Genomic DNA, 21,062 nt, shown 5'->3' on the forward strand with positions numbered 1-21,062 from the left:
TGGCTGAGTCTCAATCTGTCCACTACAGGCTCATGGCTGAGTCTCAATCTGTCAACTACAGGCTCATGGCTGAGTCTCAATCTGTCCTCTACAGGCTCATGGCTGAGCCTCAATCTGTCCACTACAGGCTCACGGCTGAGTCTCAATCTGTCATCTACAGGCTCATGGCTGAGTCTCAATATGTCATCTACAGGCTCATGGCTGAGTCTCAATCTGTCCTCTATAGGCTCATGGCTGAGTCTCAATCTCTCCTCTATAGGCTCATGGCTGAGTCTCAATCTGTCCTCTACAGGCTCATGGCTGAGTCTCAATCTCACCTCCACAAGCTCACGGCTGAGTCTCAATCTCACTTCTACAGGCTCATGGCTGAGTCTCAATCTGTCCTCTACAGGCTCATGGCTGAGTCTCAATCTGTCCACTACAGGCTCCAGGTTGCTCAGAGTGTGTTTACGTGGTAAAATCCCCTGAAGCTTTAATGCGCTTTTAATCTAAACCTAAAGACAGAAAAAGACAATGTGTACAAAAATAATCAGAAGTGGTCTATTTCTCCCTTCTCCCACAGAGGTATGCTTTGGCCCTGGTCAGTAAATCGTTTTAACGAGTGGTGAAAGAAACATAACACACCACACTGAGAGCTGGTGAATCAAGTGAATCAAACAAAGTGCTCCCAAAGTTGAAATATCTTCATTGTGTTTGATAATGAATCCACTAGTTCCTCCTTTTCTAAACAAAGCACACCGCTAAAAGACCCCCAGCATCCTCTGTGTTTCTTTTACTTCCCTTTATTCATAAATATCTGTGCTAATGTTGGCCACGATACAAGAACTCTGTACCAACAGTGCCAACCGGCATCATGTTACAACCCAGATACATTATAATCAGAGTACTGTCGTCCAAACATTAAAATATATGTCACGGTACTACGCCGAACCGAACCGAGCCAAATCAAGTTGAGCTGGCCTGGTTATGAATCCACCATATCGTAGATAGTAGATGGAAACATGGTGCTGAAAAGAAATCGCATCCGAGTAAACACAGTTCATGTAAAATGGGCAATTGTTTGTTTGCCCCAAGCTTGTTGTCAGAGAGGGGTTAGTCCTACTGGTGTGGTAATGAATAGTTATTGACCTACCGGTGGAGAAGATCTCTGCAGCCACAGCCAGGAAGGCATCAGACACCACGCTCTCAGACGCGACGGTGATGTTCAGCTGACGAGCTACGTTACGGTAGATGTTGGGCCGCAGGTACTCCAACTCATCACCTAGGGAACAACAGAACAGGTAGTGAGCCAATTGGGAACTCCAACTCATCACCTAGGGAACCACAGAACAGGTAGTGAGCCAATCAGGTAATATAACTCATCACCTAGGGAACCACAGAACAGGTAGTGAGTAGAGGTCTTCACGGATCCATCTGTACCTGAATAACCGAGACCCGAGCAGGTCTGGATCCGGATCCAGAATGTCACAGGTCTGGGTCAGATCGGAAAGGAATGTCACAGGTTCCGGGGTATGTGTAATTTTAAGTGACTTGTCCAGAAGGACCCGTACAGATCCGAACGCGACTGTTGCAGTAAAGAGAGAGAGAGAAATGTTACAATTTATGCTGGCGCTCTTGCTTTTCACGAAAGTGGAGCGTGGCGCGTTTGGCTTGTTGTTGTTGGCCAATCACAAATCATCAAAGGGGCACCAGGCTACAGTCATAGAGCCTCGGTGTGGGGCAAAAGTTAGGAGATATCTAATCAATGGAAAAGTTCAAGGAGAAGGATAGGCAACAATGACCAACAGGTCGTCTGCTTTATATTCTAAATGGAGTTGTTGTTGTTGTGTGTAACTGCAGGATGAGAAAGCTAATATTCTCCAGCCTAATGTTAGCTAGCATGACTAGCTTCTCTCGTGTTGATGCCGTCAAGATAGGTACTACGTAATCATATTTGATGATAAATAACCTAGCTATGGCAGCTAATAGTCGGCTTGGTCACTTTTTCCTCTCTCTCCCTCCTCTCCAGCATTATAATCTCTGGCTAATAAAGTACACAAACGGATCAGACCGGGTCTGGATCAGACCAGGTCTATATGGAATGGGTTCAATCAAATCAAATGTATTTATATAACCCTTCTTACATCAGCTGACATCTCAAAGTGCTGTACAGAAACCCAGCCTAAAACCCCAAACAGCAAGCAATGCAGGTGTTGAATCACGGTGGCTAGGAAAAACTCCCTAGAAAGGCCAAAACCTAGGAAGAAACCTAGAGAGGAACCAGGCTATGAGGGGTGGCCATTCCTCTTCTGGCTGGGCCGGGTGGCGATTATAACAGAACATGGCCAAGATGTTCAAATGTTCATAGATGACCAGCAGGGTCAAATAATGCTGGGTTAAATTGTCCTCGGGTCCATTCAAAATGGGTCTCTATATAAAAAATATATATTTATGCATATCAGGTCCGGGTATGAAAGCCCCAGGTCCATTTCAGAACGGGTCTCAGATCAGGTCCGGGTATGAAAGCCCCAGGTCCATTTCAGAACGGGTCTCAGATCAGGTCCGGGTATGAAAGCCCCAGGTCCATTTCAGAACGGGTCTCAGATCAGGTCCGGGTATGAAAGCCCCAGGTCCATTTCAGAACGGGTCTCAGATCAGGTCCGGGTATGAAAGCCCCAGGTCCATTTCAGAACGGGTCTCAGATCAGGTCCGGGTATGAAAGCCCCAGGTCCATTTCAGAACGGGTCTCAGATCAGGTCCGGGTATGAAAGCCCCAGGTCCATTTCAGAACGGGTCTCAGATCAGGTCCGGGTATGAAAGCCCCAGGTCCATTTCAGAACGGGTCTCAGATCAGGTCCGGGCATGAAAGCCCCAGGTCCATTTCAGAACGGGTCTCAGATCAGGTCCGGGTATGAAAGCCCCAGGTCCATTTCAGAACGGGTCTCAGATCAGGTCCGGGTATGAAAGCCCCAGGTCCATTTCAGAACGGGTCTCAGATCAGGTCCGGGTATGAAAGCCCCAGGTCCATTTCAGAACGGGTCTCAGATCAGGTCCGGGTATGAAAGCCCCAGGTCCATTTCAGAACGGGTCTCAGATCAGGTCCGGGCATGAAAGCCCCAGGTCCATTTCAGAACGGGTCTCAGATCAGGTCCGGGTATGAAAGCCCCAGGTCCATTTCAGAACGGGTCTCAGATCAGGTCCGGGTATGAAAGCCCCAGGTCCATTTCAGAACGGGTCTCAGATCAGGTCCGGGTATGAAAGCCCCAGGTCCATTTCAGAACGGGTCTCAGATCAGGTCCGGGTATGAAAGCCCCAGGTCCATTTCAGAACGGGTCTCAGATCAGGTCCGGGTATGAAAGCCCCAGGTCCATTTCAGAACGGGTCTCAGATCAGGTCCGGGTATGAAAGCCCCAGGTCCATTTCAGAACGGGTCTCAGATCAGGTCCGGGTATGAAAGCCCCAGGTCCATTTCAGAACGGGTCTCAGATCAGGTCCGGGTATGAAAGCCCCAGGTCCATTTCAGAACGGGTCTCAGATCAGGTCCGGGTATGAAAGCCCCAGGTCCATTTCAGAACGGGTCTCAGATCAGGTCCGGGTATGAAAGCCCCAGGTCCATTTCAGAACGGGTCTCAGATCAGGTCCGGGTATGAAAGCCCCAGGTCCATTTCAGAACGGGTCTCAGATCAGGTCCGGGTATGAAAGCCCCAGGTCCATTTCAGAACGGGTCTCAGATCAGGTCCGGGTATGAAAGCCCCAGGTCCATTTCAGAACGGGTCTCAGATCAGGTCCGGGTATGAAAGCCCCAGGTCCATTTCAGAACGGGTCTCAGATCAGGTCCGGGTATGAAAGCCCCAGGTCCATTTCAGAACGGGTCTCAGATCAGGTCCGGGTATGAAAGCCCCAGGTCCATTTCAGAACGGGTCTCAGATCAGGTCCGGGTATGAAAGCCCCAGGTCCATTTCAGAACGGGTCTCAGATCAGGTCCGGGTATGAAAGCCCCAGGTCCATTTCAGAACGGGTCTCAGATCAGGTCCGGGTATGAAAGCCCCAGGTCCATTTCAGAACGGGTCTCAGATCAGGTCCGGGTATGAAAGCCCCAGGTCCATTTCAGAACGGGTCTCAGATCAGGTCCGGGTATGAAAGCCCCAGGTCCATTTCAGAACGGGTCTCAGATCAGGTCCGGGTATGAAAGCCCCAGGTCCATTTCAGAACGGGTCTCAGATCAGGTCCGGGTATGAAAGCCCCAGGTCCATTTCAGAACGGGTCTCAGATCAGGTCCGGGTATGAAAGCCCCAGGTCCATTTCAGAACGGGTCCACATTGTTTTGACCCGTGAAGACCTCTAGTAGTGAGCCAGTGAGGTGGTTTGGTTTCCCAGTCTGGTCTGAGGAGCGTTTGTGCTGTAAAGCCTCAAAGAATAAGGAATTAGAATGCTATTTTAATAGGATCTCTTTCTATAGACCACTCCTATGGTAATTCGTCAACCATGTGAAGTTGACAAGACCGTACAAACAGATCTCGACCCCACGCTAGTGACTTCCCTGTTCACTAGTGCTGTAGGTATTAGTTCAGGCACCAAATCTTTCAGTAAAGTTATCTTCCTTTACACTGGTATCATTTCTGCTATTAGCTGCACCTGATCCAGGGGCTCTGGTCAAAAGTAGTGCACTAAATAGGGAGGCATTTGGGACATGGCCTCAGACATGATTATAATATCTGCTCCATGTTAAGAAGGCATTTATTTAGAGGAAGTTCCTGCTGCTAAGTAACAGTGGTCTAGATTTTATCTTTATTTAACTAGGCAAGTCTGTTAAGAACAAATTCTTATTTTCAATGACGGCCTAGGAACAGTGGGTTAACTGCCTGTTCAGAGGCAGAACCACAGATTTGTACCTTGTCAGTTTGAACTTGCAAACTTTTGGTTACTAGTCCAACGCTCTAACCACTAGGCCACCCTGATCATGTGATGTAGGCTACTGTGTGTGGGTTTCAGACAAGGAATTCAACACTGTGTCTATATCTTTCAGAGTGTACACTTCTCTTCATCAATGCGGATACAGATAATATGTGGGGGGGGGGGGGGGCTACAGAGGGTAGGTGTTGTACAATCCATCACCGGGTAGCCTAGGTAACGTCCACAAACGCCATCAGTTAGAGGTCCGGTCTGAACGGAGAGCCAAATTCCAACACCAAGTTAATCTGACCACGTAGGCTTGGCTACTAGCCTGTAGAAAGCCTGTAAAATAGCTCTATAAACAGAGCCTATAAATACAAACAACTATGTTTAAAGTGAAATATTCGCTTTTTTTTTATGAATCTGGGAAAATATATATCTTAAATATCTTTAATCCGTCCCATCGCCGGGCTTGAACCAGGGACCCTCTGCACACAGACAACAGTCACCCACGAAGCATCGTTAACCATCGCACCACGGTTAACTAGCTAGCCATTTCACCTCCGTTACAGGGGCAAGTGGAGCTGAGGAAGATCTGGCAGTGAATGAACCGCAGCTGGTTCATAATGTCGCTCCACAGTTGAGGGATACTGATACATTGATTGTAAAGAAGGTGGATGCTGTGCCGTTTATTGTGGAAGGTATTAAGTAAACAAAACATTTAAAAAAACATCACATCATCCCCAAAAGGGTTTTATTGTCACATACACCACACAGGTGCAGTGAAATGTGTTGGAGGTGAGAGATTTCAGTGCAGAAGGTCTACAGGAAGTCTTGAGAGAAGGCATTGCATTCCATCCTCCCAGGCAGACATCCTGGTGTAGGATCGTTTAGGGCCAAAGTAGTGGGATGGTTTTTGGGGGATAGTGTGTAAACGTGCAGGGATTAATTGTGGTTGTAATTTAAAAATTTAAGGTGGTGCAATTTATTATTTTTTTTTACCAAAATGTGCAATCCGCACTCCGACCTGCGAAAAGCAGCAATACGCAACAAAGCTCCTAGTCTGCTGGAAAGCCACAAGAAGAAGAAGTAACTTCAGGACATCGTCATCAGAGATTGGAATATTGTACCAGTGTTGAATGTCCAAACTGAAATAGCTAGGTACGGTAAGAATGATTTAAGGTTGGTTGCTGGGCAGTGACATAATGACTGATATTATAGCGGACACGTTAGCTATCAAATGAGCTAACTATCTAGCTAGCTAACATTAGGCCACAGCTAGCCAAGTTAGCTAGCTAGGCCCGGTTTACCAAAACCCATCTTAATGCTACGTTCATCGTTACCTCTCTGATCTGTTTCCCAAAACCATTGTTTCTGAAGTTGGTCTTGAAAAGGCTTGTTATTGAACGACTGTCTCAGTCCACTAGTATAACGGCTAAGTCCCAAGGCGGTATTTTGGCCTTCTGCGTCACACAGAAGATCTCTGCTAAACACATAATCAAGATGTTTATATGTTTATCTGTCTTTCTGTGACTGCCCGTAACTTCAGAACGAATGTGAGTCACTGCAAATACAAAGCTGCCCATTTTCTTTGCAAGGATATAAAGACACTTCAAATGAAAACTGAGATGACTGTATTAACATTTACAGTATAGACATACAGTACCAGTCAACAGTTTGGACACACCTACTCATTCAAGGGTTTTTCATAATTTTTTTACTATTTTCTACATTGTAGAATTATAGTGAAGACATCAAAACTATGAAATAACACATTTGGAATCATGTAATAACCAAAAAAGTGTTAAACAAATCAAAATATATTTAAATTTTAGATTCTTCAAAGTAGCCACCCTTTCTCTTGATGACAGCTTTGGACAGTCTTAGCATTCTCTCAACCAGCTACACCTAGAATGCTTTTCAACAGCCTTGGAGTTCCCATATATGCTGAGCACTTGTTGGCTGCTTTTCCTTCACTCTGCGGTCCAACTCATCCCAAAACATCTCAATTGGGTTGAGGGAGGCCAGGTCATCTGATGCAGCACTCCATCACTCTCCTTCTTGGTCAAATAGCCCATACACAGTCTGGAGGTGTGTTGAGTCATTATCCTGTTGAAAAACAAATTATAATTCCACTAAGTGCAAAACAGATGGGATGGCGTATCGCTGCAGAATGCTGTGGCAGCCATGCTGGTTAAGCGTGCCTTGAATTCTAAATAAATCACAGACAGTGTCAACAGCAAAGCACTCCTCCTTCTCTATACTTCACGGTAGGAACCACACATGTGGAGATAATCTGTTTACCTACTCTGCATCTCACACAGACACGGCAGTTGGAACCAAAAAAATGCAACTTTTGGCTCATCAGACCAAAAGGACAGATTTCCACCAGTCTAATGTCCATTGCTCGTGTTTCTTGGCCAAAGCAAGTCTCTTCTTCTTATTGGTGTCCTTTAGTGGTGGTTTCTTTGTAGAAATTCAACCATGAAGGCCTGATTCACGCCGTCTCCTCTGAACAGTTGATGTTGAGATGTGTCTGTAACTTGAAATGTGAAGCATTTATTTGGGCTGTAATCTGAGGTGCAGTTAACTCTAATAACTCTGGGGCTTCCTTTCCTGTGGCGGTCTTCATGAGAGCCAGTTTCATCACAGCGCTTGATGGTTTTTGCGACTGCACATGAAGAAACATTTTTCATTTTCCGGATTGACTGACCTTCGTGTCTTAAAGTAATGATGGACTGTCGTTTCTCTTGGCTTATTTGAGCTGTTCTTGCCATAATATGGATTTGGTATTTTACCAAATAAGGCTATATTCTCTATACCAACCCTACCTTGTCACAACACAACTGGTTGGCTCAAATACATTAAGAAGGAAATTCAACTAATTTACTTTTAACAAGGCACACCTGTTAATTTAAACACATTCCAGGTAATTACCTCATGAAGCTGGTTGAGAGAATGCCAAAGAGTGTGCAAAGCTGTCCTCAAGGCAAAGGGTGGCTACTTTGAATAATCTCAAATATAAAATATATTTTTGATTTGTTTAATAACACGTTTTTTGGTTACTACATAATTATTTCATAGTTTTGATGTCGGAAATAGTCAAATAAGATATTTGTTCTTAACTGACTTGCCTTGAAAAAAATTACCTCACGCTACAGTACAACTCAGCGTCTCATTATGATGAATATATCTACAATTCCTCATTACTGATTGGTCTGTTCATTGTTTGTACATAGTGTTAGTGTATGGTTGATTTACAGTTATGTCTCTGGTTGTGTGGATGGATGCAGACACAGCGATCTGCTTGTTGGGAACTGGGAGCACAGGGCTTTAGCGGTGGGACAGAGAATACGGCAAGAGAGAGGGCTTTGTCCTGAACCCTATACTACCAAACAGGTATAATGAGTTAGCGAGGTAACTTTGGTCAACTCGGGATAACCGGTAACATGAAAGTGGCTCACCTTTTAGCCAGGTAAATTTCTATGGCAATGCATCCTTCAGAACTAACCTGCCCCAGGGCAGGCTTACTCAGGGCTGACTCCAGTAAACCAAGATGGCGTAGCAGTGAAGCAGTGAAGACGTGTTTTGTTTTGTCTCGTGTACTTTTGTATTTTCCGTATTTTTTGTATATATATTTCAATTTTATTTTCAATCTCTTTTCGATTTTTAATTCGATTATACCTTCCGGTAACCTGCCTCACCCAATGTGATACGGAATCGCTATTATTTTTAATTTTAGAACACATTCAAGAACCTCAAGAACCTCCAGAAGCTAACCAGCTAATTAGCTACAAGCTATTTAGTCATTGTTAGCCACTGCTAGCGGCTTTTACCTTCTGCACAGATACCAGCCCTGTTTTTAGCCTGGACTCGCCAGTCTACCAGCATCGGACTGTCTCTCCACAACAACGCCGGATTCCTGCCGTAATCCCTGGACCACTACTTCTGATCTTCACAGCTAGCTTGCAGCTACTCAGTGCTGACTCCACTTATCCTGAATTAAGTGACTGAGCTGCGAGTTGAGGACCAATGAAATCAGATTCAATCTGTCTCACAAAGAGTGTGTCATCTTCCCCTTCATTTGTGGAAGACGACTGATTAAATATTTTATTAGTCAAAAGGTTTTTGTGTGTGTAAAAAAAAATCATGTTAAAATACCTGTCACACTAAACATTTAGTAAGGACAGCATTTGGTTTCCAAACTATACGTTCGTCACGTGATTGTTTTTTTAAATGTGCGTAAAGGCAAACTAACAGCCGCATCCAACCATAGACATACAGTGTATTGGGAAAGTATTCAGACCCCTTGACTTTTTCCACATTTTGTTACATTACAGCCTTATTCTAAAATGGATTAAATAAATGTTTTCCCTCATCAATCTACACACAATACCCCATAATGACATCACAATACCCCATAATGACATCACAATACCCCATAATGACATCACAATACCCCATAATGACATCACAATACCCCAAAATGACAAACCATATTTACGTATTCAGAACCTTTGCTATGAGACTCGAAATTGAACTCAGGTGCATCCTGTTTCCATTGATTATCCTTGAGATGTTTCCACAACTTGATTGGTGTCCACCTGTGGTACATTGAATTGATTAGACATGATTTGTAAAGGCACACACCTGTCTATATAAGGTCCCACAGTTGACAGTGCATGTCAGAGCAAAAACCAAGCCATGAGGCCGAAGGATTTTTCTGTAGAGCTCAGAGACAGGATTGTGTCAAGGCACAGATCTGGGGAAGGGTACCAAAACATTTCTGCAACATTGAAGGTCCCCAACAACAGTGGCCTCCATCATTCTTAAGTGGTAGAAGTTTGGAACCACCAAGACTCTTCCTAGAGCTTGCTGCCCAGCCAAACTGAGCAATCGAAGGAGAAGGGCCTTGGTCAGGGAGGTGACCAAGACTTCTATGGTCACTCTGACAGAGCTCCAGAGTTCCTCTGTGGAGATGGGAGAACCTTACAGAAGGAAAACCATCTCAATCAGGCCTTTATGGTATAGTGAACAGATGGAAGCCACTCCTCAGTGAAAGGCACATGACAGCCCGCTTGGAGTTTGCCAAAAGGCAAAAGGACTCAGACCAGGAGAAACAAGATTCTCTGGTCTGAAGAAAGCAAGATTGAACTCTTTAGCCTAAATGCCAAGCATTCTAGAGAAGAATGGGAGAAGCTCCCCAAATACAGGTTCGCCAAGCTTGTAGTGTCACACCCAAGAAGACTCGAGGCTGTAATCGCTGCCAAATGTGCTTCAACAAAGTACTGAGTAAAGGGTCTGAATACTGATGAGGGAAAACAATATGTAAATGTGATATTTCCGTTGTGCATTTCTCATAAAACTTGTTTTTGCTTTGTAGATTTGAATTTTATTAGGCAAGTCAGTTAAGAACAAATTCTTATTTTCAATGACGATCTTGGAACAGTGGGTTACCTGCCTGTTCAGGGGCAGAACGACAGATTTGTACCTTGTCAGCTCAAGGGTTTGAACTTGCAACCTTCCGGTTACTAGTCCAAAGCTCTAACCACTAGGCTACCCTGCCGCCTCTACACTCTAACCACTAGGCTACCCTGCCGCCTCTACACTCTAACCACTAGGCTACCCTGCCGCCTCTACACTCTAACCACTAGGCTACCCTGCCGCCTCTACACTCTAACCACTAGGCTACCCTGTCGCCTCTACACTCTAACCACTAGGCTACCCGGCCGCCTCTACACTCTAACCACTAGGCTACCCTGCCGCCTCTACACTCTAACCACTAGGCTACCCTGCCGCCTATACACTCTAACCACTAGGCTACCCTGCCGCCTCTACACTCTAACCACTAGGCTACCTGCCACCTCTACACTCTAACCACTAGGCTACCCTGCCGCCTCTACACTCTAACCACTAGGCTACCCTGCCGCCTCTACACTCTAACCACTAGGCTACCCTGCCGCACCAGATTGATGAGAAAACATATTTTTAATACATTTTAGAATAAGGCTGTAATGTATTAAAAACTGTGGAAAAGGTCATGGGGTCTGAATACACTGTAGGTGCCAGTTCCCACTCAAGTTAAGACTGGCATGAGATTAATGGTTAACCCAGAGTCTCTGGTGGCACACCTAACGCTGCGATGCAGTGCCCTAGACCATTGTGCCACCCAGGAGGTAAATTACATCGCCGAAGTCGAGGATCAGTAGGATAGTCAGTTTTACTAGGGTATGTTTGGTGGCGTGAGTGCAGGAGGCTTTGTTGCGGAATAGAAAGACGTTTCTAGATTTAATGTTGGATTGGAGATGCTTAATTTGAGTCTGGAAGGAGAGTTTAGAGCATGATAGGTTTGAACCCCTTCTACGGATTATACTGTATGTGTAACAGTATCACTTTAAACGTCCCCGCGCCCATACCCGTGCGCGAACCAGGGACCCTCTGCACACCTCAACAACTGACACCCACGAAGCATCGTTACCCATCGCTCCACAAAAGCCGCGGCCCTTGCAGAGCAAGGGGAACCACTACTTCAAGATCTCAGAGCAAGTGACGTCACCGATTGAAACGCTATTTAGCGCGCACCACCGCTAACTAAGCTAGCCGTTTCACATCCGTTACATATGTCTATAGCCAGAACACAACAAACTGTTCCACAGATAGGAGTGGGAAAATGTGGTTGTGCGTTGATCATTTTTATTTAAATGATCAAGTCAGTTCAGAAAAAAAAAATCTTATTTACAATGACAGCCTAGGTACAGCAAATCAACTGCCTTGTTCAGGGGCAGAATGACAGATTTTTACCTTGTCAGCTTGGGGACTCAATCTTGCAACCTTTCGGTTATTGGCCCAACGCTCTAACCACTAGGCTACCTGCCTCCCCATAAGCCCACCGAAGACGGCATTAACAATAAGCAATAAAATAAAGAGGACACTTCTAAAAGCCTATTTCACAACATCGTCTGGTGAATTTGCAAGATCACTTTTCTTTCATTTTGATTTCTGCACAAATTCAAATGTGGCACTGACTTCTTTCAGCAATGTTTCAATGAAGAGTTTGGCATTCGACATGTGTGGCATGCACACGCAGTTACAAGCCGTCTGGAGTTAGCTGTAAGAGGTCGGGCGAGCAATATCCACCGTAGTAGTAAGGATGAAGCTTGACTTTGAAGCTAACTGAAGCTGGCTAGCTTTATAACAGCTTGAGTCGGTTTGCAAATAGTCTGGGTAGCCATTTGATTAGGTGTTCAGGAGTCTTATGGCTTGAGGGTAGAAGCTGTTTAGAAGCTTCTTAGACCTAGACTTGGCGCTCCCGGTACTGCTTGCCGTGCGGTAGCAGAGAGAACAGTTTATGACTAGGGTGGCTGGAGTCTTTGACCATTTTTAGGGCCTTCCTCTGACACCGCCTGGTATAGAGGTCCTGGATGGCAGGAAGCTTGGCCCCAGTGATGTACTGGGCGTTCGCACTACCCTCTGTAGCGCCTTACGGTCAGAGGCCGAGCAGTTTTCATACCAGGCGGTGACGCAACCCGTCAGGATTTCTTTTTTTTATAAATGTTTTATTTATTTCACCTTTATTTAACCAGGTATTTATATATATAACCCTTTATTTAACCAGGTATTTATATATATAACCCTTTATTTAACCAGGTAGGCTAGTTGAGAACACCTTTATTTAACCAGGTAGGCTAGTTGAGAACACCTTTATTTAACCAGGTAGGCTAGTTGAGAACACCTTTATTTAACCAGGTAGGCTAGTTGAGAACAAGTTCTCACTTACAACTGTGACCTGGCCAAGATAAAGCAAAGCAGTGTGACATAAACACCAACACAGAGTTACACATGGAATAAACAAGTGTACAGTCAATAACACAATATAAATAAAGAAAGTCTATATACAGTGTGTGCAAATGGCGTGAAGATGTAGGCAATAAATAGGTCAAGTAATTACAATTGAGCAAATTTACACTGGAATGGTAGATGTGCAGATGATGATGTGCAAGTAGAAATACTGGTGTGCAGAAAGTAAATAAAAACAATATGGGGATGAGGTAGGTAGATTGGATGGCTATTTACAGATGGGCTATGTACAGCTGCAGCGATCGGTTAGCTGCTCGGATAGCTGATGTTTAAAGCTTCAGAGATTTTTGCAATTCGTTCCAGTCATTGGCATCAGAGAACTGGAAGGAAAGGTGGCCAAAGGAGGTTTTGGCTTTGGGGATGACCAGTGAGATATACCTGCTGGAGCTCGTGCTACGGGTGGGTGTTGTTATCGTGACCAGTGAGCTGAGATAAGGCAGAGCTTTACCTAGCATAGACTTATAGATGACCTGGAGCCAGCGGGTCTGGCGACGAATATGGGCCAACTACAAAGGGCCAGCCGATTAGAGCATACAGGTCGCAGTGGTGGGTGGTACTTTAGGTGCTTTAGTAACAAAACGGATGGCACAAAAAAAAAAAAGTAAAGTGACATCACAGAAGACGAGGATCCCTAGGATAGTCAGTAAAAAAAAAAGTGTTTATTTATTTTTACCCCCTTTTCTTGGTATCCAATTGTTAGTACTATCTTGTCTCATCGCTACACCTCCCATACGGGCTCGGGAGAGACAAAGTTCGATAGCCATGCGCCAACCGAAACACAACCCAAAAAAGTCGCACTGCTTCTTAACACAGCGCGCATCCAACCCGGAAGCCAGCTGCACCGATGTGTCGGAGGGAACATCGTGCACCTGGCGACCTGGTTAGCGTGCACTGCGCCCAGCCTGAGTCTGGGCGCGAACCCAGAGTCTCTGGTGGCACAGCTAGCGCTGACCACCCAGGAGGCAAAGGATAGTCAGTTTTACTAGGGTATGTTTGGCGGCGTGAGTGAAGGAAGCTTTGTTGCGAAATAGGAAGCCGATTCTAGATTTAATTTTGGATTGGAGATGCTTCATTTTTTGGGGGGGAATTTTACCCCTTTTTCTCCCCAATTTCGTGGTATCCAATTGTTGTAGTAGCTACTATCTTGTCTCATCGCTACAACTCCCGTACGGGCTTGGGAGAGACGAAGGTTGAAAGTCTTGCGTCCTCCGATACACATCCAAGCCGCACTGCTTCTTAACACAGCGCGCATCCAAAAGCCAACCGGAAGCCAACCGCACCAATGCCCCGGAGGAAACACTGTGCACCTGGCCACCTTGGTTAGCGCACACTGCGCCCAGCCCGCCACAGGAGTCGCTGGTGCGCGATGAGACAAGGACACCCCTACCTATATATATATACAGTGCCTTGCGAAAGTATTCGGCCTCCTTGAACTTTGCGACCTTTTGCCACATTTCAGGCTTCAAACATAAAGATATAAAACTGTATTTTTTTGTGAAGAATCAACAACAAGTGGGACACAATCATGAAGTGGAACGACATTTATTGGATATTTCTAACTTTTTTAACAAATCAAAAACTGAAAAATTGGGCGTGCAAAATTATTCAGCCCCCTTAAGTTAATAATTTGTAGCGCCACCTTTTGCTGCGATTACAGCTGTAAGTCGCTTGGGGTATATCTCTATCAGTTTTGCACATCGAGAGACTGAAATTTTTTCCCATTCCTCCTTGCAAAACAGCTCGAGCTCAGTGAGGTTGGATGGAGAGCATTTGTGAACAGCAGTTTTCAGTTCTTTCCACAGATTCTCGATTGGATTCAGGTCTGGACTTTGACTTGGCCATTCTAACACCTGGATATGTTTATTTTTGAACCATTCCATTGTAGATTTTGCTTTATGTTTTGGATCATTGTCTTGTTGGAAGACAAATCTCCGTCCCAGTCTCAGGTCTTTTGCAGACTCCATCAGGTTTTCTTCCAGAATGGTCCTGTATTAGGCTCCATCCATCTTCCCATCAATTTTAACCATCTTCCCTGTCACTGCTGAAGAAAAGCAGGCCCAAACCATGATGCTGCCACCACCATGTTTGACAGTGGGGATGGTGTGTTCAGGGTGATGAGCCGTGTTGCTTTTACGCCAAACATAACGTTTGGCATTGTTGCCAAAAAGTTCAATTTTGGTTTCATCTGACCAGAGCACCTTCTTCCACATGTTTGGTGTGTCTCCCAGGTGGCTTGTGGCAAACTTTAAACAACACTTTTTATGGATATCTTTAAGAAATGGCTTTCTTCATATCCACTCTTCCATAAAGGCCAGATTTGTGCAATATACGACTGATTGTTGTCCTATGGACAGAGTCTCCCACCTCAGCTGTAGATCTCTGCAGTTCATCCAGAGTGATCATGGGCCTCTTGGCTGCATCTCTGATCAGTCTTCTCCTTGTATGAGCTGAAAGTTTAGAGGGACGGCCAGGTCTTGGTAGATTTGCAGTGGTCTGATACTCCTTCCATTTCAATATTATCGCTTGCACAGTGCTCCTTGGGATGTTTAAAGCTTGGGAAATCTTTTTGTATCCAAATCCGGCTTTAAACTTCTTCACAACAGTATCTCAGACCTGCCTGGTGTGTTCCTTGTTCTTCGTGATGCTCTCTGCGCTTTTAACGGACCTCTGAGACTATCACAGTGCAGGTGCATTTATACGGAGACTTGATTACACACAGGTGGATTGTATTTATCCTCATTAGTCATTTAGGTCAACATTGGATCATTCAGAGATCCTCACTGAACTTCTGGAGAGAGTTTGCTGCACTGAAAGTAAAGGGGCTGAATAATTTTGCACGCCCAATTTTTCAGTTTTTGATTTGTTAAAAAAGTTTGAAATATCCAATAAATGTCGTTCCACTTCATGATTGTGTCCCACTTGTTGTTGATTCTTCACAAAAAAATACAGGTTTAAATCTTTATGTTTGAAGCCTGAAATGTGGCAAAAGGTCGCAAAGTTCAAGGGGTCCGAATACTTTCGCAAGGCACTGTATATATATATATATATATATATATATGTTTTTCCAGGTGAATCTCTAGGAGGACTCTAGTCGTCGGATTGCAATTTGTTTAAATCAGCTGTGTTAGCTGGGTCCGGGGAAAACGGATCAACAGACTCAATGCAAGAGCCCCTGGGCACATGCCCTGCTTGCCCAGTTGGTATTCGGTCATGAATACTACAAGTTTAGATAGCTGGCTTGTAACGGATCACCCTGCTGCTCATTCCGTTCACCATCTCCGGAGGTCTACGTCACCGGCCTTCTAGGCATCACTGAACTGGATCATTACCACCGACCCCAGACTGTTTTGTCTCATTACGCACACCTGGTTCCCATTCCCCCTGATTAGTATGTGTATACAGTTGTAGTCGGAGGTTTACATACACTTTAGCCAAATACATTTACACTCAGTTTTTCACAATTCCTGACATTTAATCCTAGTAAAAGTTCCCTGTTTTAGGTCAGTTAGAATTACCACTTTATTTTAAGACTGTGAAATGTCAGAATAATAGTAGAGAGAATTATTTATTTCAGCTTTTATTTCTTTCATCACATTCACAGTGGGTCAGAAGTTTACATACACTCAAAAAATATTTGGTAGCATTTCCTTTAAATGTTTTAACTTGGGTCAAATGTTTTGGGTAGCCTTCCACAAGCTTCCCACAATAAGTTGAGTGAATTTTGGCCCATTCCTCCTGACAGAGCTGGTGTAACTGGTGTATCTGAGTCAGGTTTGTAGGCCTCCTTGCTCGCACAAGCTTTTTCAGTTCTGCTCACAGATTTTCTATAGGATTGAGGTCAGGGCTTTGTGATGGCCACTCCAATACCTTGACTTTGTTGTCCTTAAGCAATTTTGCCACAACTTTGGAAGTATGCTTGGGGTCATTGTCCATTTGGAAGACCGATTTGCGACCAAGCTTTAACTTCCTGACTGATGTCTTGAGATGTTGCTTCAATATATCCACGTAATTTTCCTACCTCATGATGCCATGTATTGTCACGCCCTGACCTTAGTTATCTTTGTTTTCTTTATTATTTTGGTTAGGTCTGGGTGTGACGAGGGTGGTATGTGTGTTTTTGCCTTTGTCTAGGTTTTTTTGTACATCTATGGGATTTTGGTTTGTCTAGGTAAATGTAGGTCTATGGTGGCCTGAATTGGTTCCCAATCAGAGGCAGCTGTTTATCGTTGTCTCTGATTGGGGATCCTATTTAGGTTGCCATTTTCCATTTTTGGTTTTGTGGGTTATTGACTATGTGTAGTTGCATGTCAGCACTCGTGTTTTATAGCGTCATGTTCGTTTTGTTATTTTGTTAGTTTGTTTAGTGTTCTTCGTTAAATAAAGAAGATTCATATCACACAGTCTCATCAATACGATGAACGTGACATCTATTTTGTGAAGTGCACCAGTCCCACCTGCAGCAAAGCACCCCCACAACATGATGCTGCCACCCCCGTGCTTCACGGTTGGGATGGTGTTCTTCGGCTTGCAAGCCTCCCCCTTTTTCCTCCAAACATAACGATGGTCAATATAGCCAAACAGTTCTATTTTAGTTTCATCAGACCAGAGGACATTTCTCCAAAAAGTACGATCTTTGTCCCCATGTGCAGTTGCAAACTTTTTATGGCGGTTTTGGAGCAGTGGCTTCTTCCTTGCTTTGCGACCTTTCAGGTTACGTCGATATAGGACTCGTTTCACTGTGGATATAGATACTTTTGTACCCGTTTCCTCCAGCATCTTCACAAGGTCCTTTGCTGTTGTTCTGGGATTGATTTGCACTTTTCGCACCAAAGTACGTTCATCTCTAGGAGACAGAACGCGTCTCCTTCCTGAGTGGTATGACGGCTGCGTGGTCCCATGGTGTTTATACTTGCGTACTATTGTTTGTACAGATGAACGTGGTACTTCAGGCGTTTGGAAATTGCACCCAAGAATGAACCAGACTTGTGGAGGTCTACATTTTTTTTTTTTAGGTCTTGGCTGATTTCTTTAGAGTTTCCCATGATGTCAAGCAAAGAGGCACTGAGTTTGAAGATAGGCCTTGAAATACAGGTACACCTCCAATTGACTCAAGTGATGCCAATTAGCCTATCAGAAGCTTCTAAAGCCATGACATCATTTTCTGGAATGTGCCAAGCTGTTTAAAGACACAGTCAATTTAGCATATGCAAACTTCTGACCCACTAGAATTGTGATACAGTGAATTATAAGTGAAATAATCTGTCTGTAAACAATTGTTGGAACAATGACTTGTGTCATGCACAAAGTAGATGTCCTAACCGACTTGCCAAAAATGCAGTTTCTTAACAAGAAATGTGTGGAGTGGTTGAAAAACTAGTTTTAATGACTCCAGCCTAAGTGGTTGTAAACTTCCGACCTCAACTGTATATGTTCCCTTTGTTCCCCATCGTTCTTGTTGATTATTTTCCCATGTCCGTTGGTCTTGTGAGGACCTGTGCTCTGTGGTGTCGGCATGTTACCGTGATAGTGTGCACTTGTTATTACAGGTCTCCTCCCGTGTATTTATTAGAGCTTTACACCTTGCTCTTTGTTTGGTTTACAACCCTTGTGTTATATATATATATATATATATATATATATATATATATATATATACGTGTTTGTTTTGGGCTTCGTCCCCGTCATGTTCATGACGTACGCTATTTTGGATATAGAGCATTTTTCTTTTTAACTATTTCGTATTCCTGCGCCTGTCTCCTATCGTTATACAATGTGACATGGCTAGACTACAGAAACTACCAATCCAACAGTTGTTAGCTGACATGGCTATTCGAGTGACTGTCAGTGACAGACATAACAAGAGAAAAACTAATGATGCGCACATTTTTTTAAATTACTCCCAACAATAAATTGACATCCCACTGAATTCCCCCCCCAAAAAATCTAAATAAAATGTTTTGTGACTGGGCCCCTTAGCATCCGTGGGCCCTACGCAACCGAGTATATTACTTATGCCTGGAATTGACTACACAACTGCCAGAAAGTCAAGATAAATCAGGCTAAGATGCTGCAAACATCAATCAACAGCCATCTTCGTGCAAAACAACATTGCATGAACACTTATATAAATTATTTTGTGATAGGATGAAACTGTTGAAACTACGTTATGCTATTATACAGTATGTAGAAATGTTTGGATTGGCTGATGTAACTAGCTACAGTGGAGAGGTTTGTTTGATGCAAACAAATGAACGGTTGTAGCAGATCTGAGCCCCAGCCTGTTAGATAGTTCATCTGCCGTGAATTTAATTGTGAATGTACCTGATATAAAAAAAAAACATTTCATTTTTTACCTTTATTTAACAAGTCAAGACAACCTACTTATTGTGTTCAAGTAATTGCATGAAGGACAATGTTGTCAAGGTACAATGAGTTAGCTAGCCAACTAGCATAGCTGTTTCAATCATGTAGAATATCCGTCTTAAATTGCATTTTGAAAATGGTTTCGATATGAGAACAAAAATGTATTGAGTGTCACTGTTGTCTGGACATGACGTTAACTAAACACACGTGTAGCTAGCTCCTGATGCTGGGGGATGAGTGGCTAGGTTACACCATAGGTTGGGTACCTAGAACATTAACATGTACAATGAGGACATGCTGCATGTCTCACCTTGAATTAGACACAATTACGATTACCGTCTCTTTTTTTTCTGTTTCTCCTTCAACCAAAATGTAATATTAGCCTGTTAGCCCCCCATGTCATTTTGTTATATATTTTTTGGCTGTAAAAGATAGCAGAAAAATTATTGTTTTTTTAATTACATTAACAACACTTTTCTCGGGAAATTCGAAACGGAAGACAATTTGAATGTCACTGTTGACAATTTAGTGGATGTTCTTAAATGTCTTCTTAAAGAATCCCTACGGAAAAAATGCTACATTTCTATACATCCTTCCTTGCAAGAGAACTAGTGGCACCGTATTAGTTCCGTTATATGGAGTATTAACGGAGAAAACTCACTTCAAGAGGGTGCTACGAAATGAATGTCAAAACGTAGTTGTCAAAATGTAGTTGGATTAATCCAAATCAAATTGATGCTTTCATCTTTTTCACGTCCAGCAGCTTGGGCAATGAAGCCACAGTATTGGCGATCCATCTACTCTGAGAGGGGCCGTTTCTACGGGGATTTAAAGACTCAGAAATACCACAATGAAAACAAGAACATAATGGCTTCTGTGGATATTGAAATTCAGTCTGTTATAGCTTTCTCAATATATATTTAAGCCAATGTAACACTCATGTTTTAACTCGCGAATCTGCATCCATTAGTTACTATATAGCTTGTCATTTGATGTTTTAAGTTAGTACCGTTCTGTCGCGGAGCAAATACCACTTTTTGATCATGCCTGTGATGCCATTCCATTCACTCTAAACATACTAAATTCTCAGTAAATCGTTTTAACTTTTGAGAGATATGGGGTTTGGACAATTGTTTTTCTGACGGAATTTTCTACTGACTTAACTACTTGAATTAAATCATAATTGTATGGATGCACATCCTATGACATGCATTACTGGCTGAAAAACTATCGTTTCGTTTATAATATTTGGACATTGTAGACAATCTATTACCAAGTGCTTTCTAACATGGTCTAAAATAGGATGTACAGCCCTTATAGGTACGCAGCCTGTCATTCAGACAGACACAGTAGCCCACCAATATACACAAACTGCGTTCTTACCTAACCACATGAGGACAGAGGAGATCTCGCCAAGCGTCCCACCTGATGCCGATAGCTGATGCTCGGCCTTCGACCACCCAATCCCGGTCCTGTTCAGCCTGGAATGGATGTAGTCCCTGCATAGCGCCTTCGCCTGTGACACCAGCTCCTTGTCTGTGGGAGAGCGGTCAAATACTTCCATCACTTCAGCCGCGAATACTGAGGAGCGACGCAACATCTCCATACCCCAGAGTCCCCCAGCAGCAGTTAATCACAAACAACCCGCCTGCCTGGCGCTGGCACTAATCCGCCTGCGCCTCCACCTCGATCGCCGTTTATGGTCCTCTCTGTCACCAGAAAGCTACTTCCCTACCTCCTCCCTCGGGTTGGGGGCGTTTCGAAAAGGAGGGATTATTCAATGTCTCTTCACGAGCGTAGAATTGCATTGGTTTGTTCACGGTCACGGTGCACAAAATCGTGTAAATGTACCTTACAAGACAGAATGTTGAATAAAATGACATTTGAATTTACTATCCTGGTTGTCTGTGAGGTTTGGCCTTCAGCTGCTCGAAATTAGAGACAAAATATCCACAGGAAATACTTGATTA

General features: G+C 43.9%; 1 protein-coding gene across 1 annotated transcript in view; it reads right to left on the reverse strand.

Annotated features, from left to right (window-relative positions):
* The window catches only part of LOC139416904 (bcl-2-related ovarian killer protein homolog A-like), a 45,791-nt gene extending 25,009 nt beyond the window's left edge, over positions 1-20,782 (reverse strand). The window contains exons 1-2 of the mRNA XM_071166111.1: positions 20,476-20,782; positions 1,133-1,261 (exon numbers count right to left, since the gene is read on the reverse strand). Of these exons, the coding sequence (XP_071022212.1) occupies positions 1,133-1,261; positions 20,476-20,698 (352 nt within the window). The 5' untranslated portion in view covers positions 20,699-20,782. The remainder of the gene's footprint in view (positions 1-1,132; positions 1,262-20,475) is intronic.
* Between the last annotated feature and the right edge of the window lie 280 nt (positions 20,783-21,062).

The sequence above is a fragment of the Oncorhynchus clarkii genome, chromosome 1 (assembly GCF_045791955.1).
Source record: "Oncorhynchus clarkii lewisi isolate Uvic-CL-2024 chromosome 1, UVic_Ocla_1.0, whole genome shotgun sequence".
In the NCBI taxonomy this organism is placed as follows: Eukaryota; Metazoa; Chordata; class Actinopteri; order Salmoniformes; family Salmonidae; genus Oncorhynchus; species Oncorhynchus clarkii.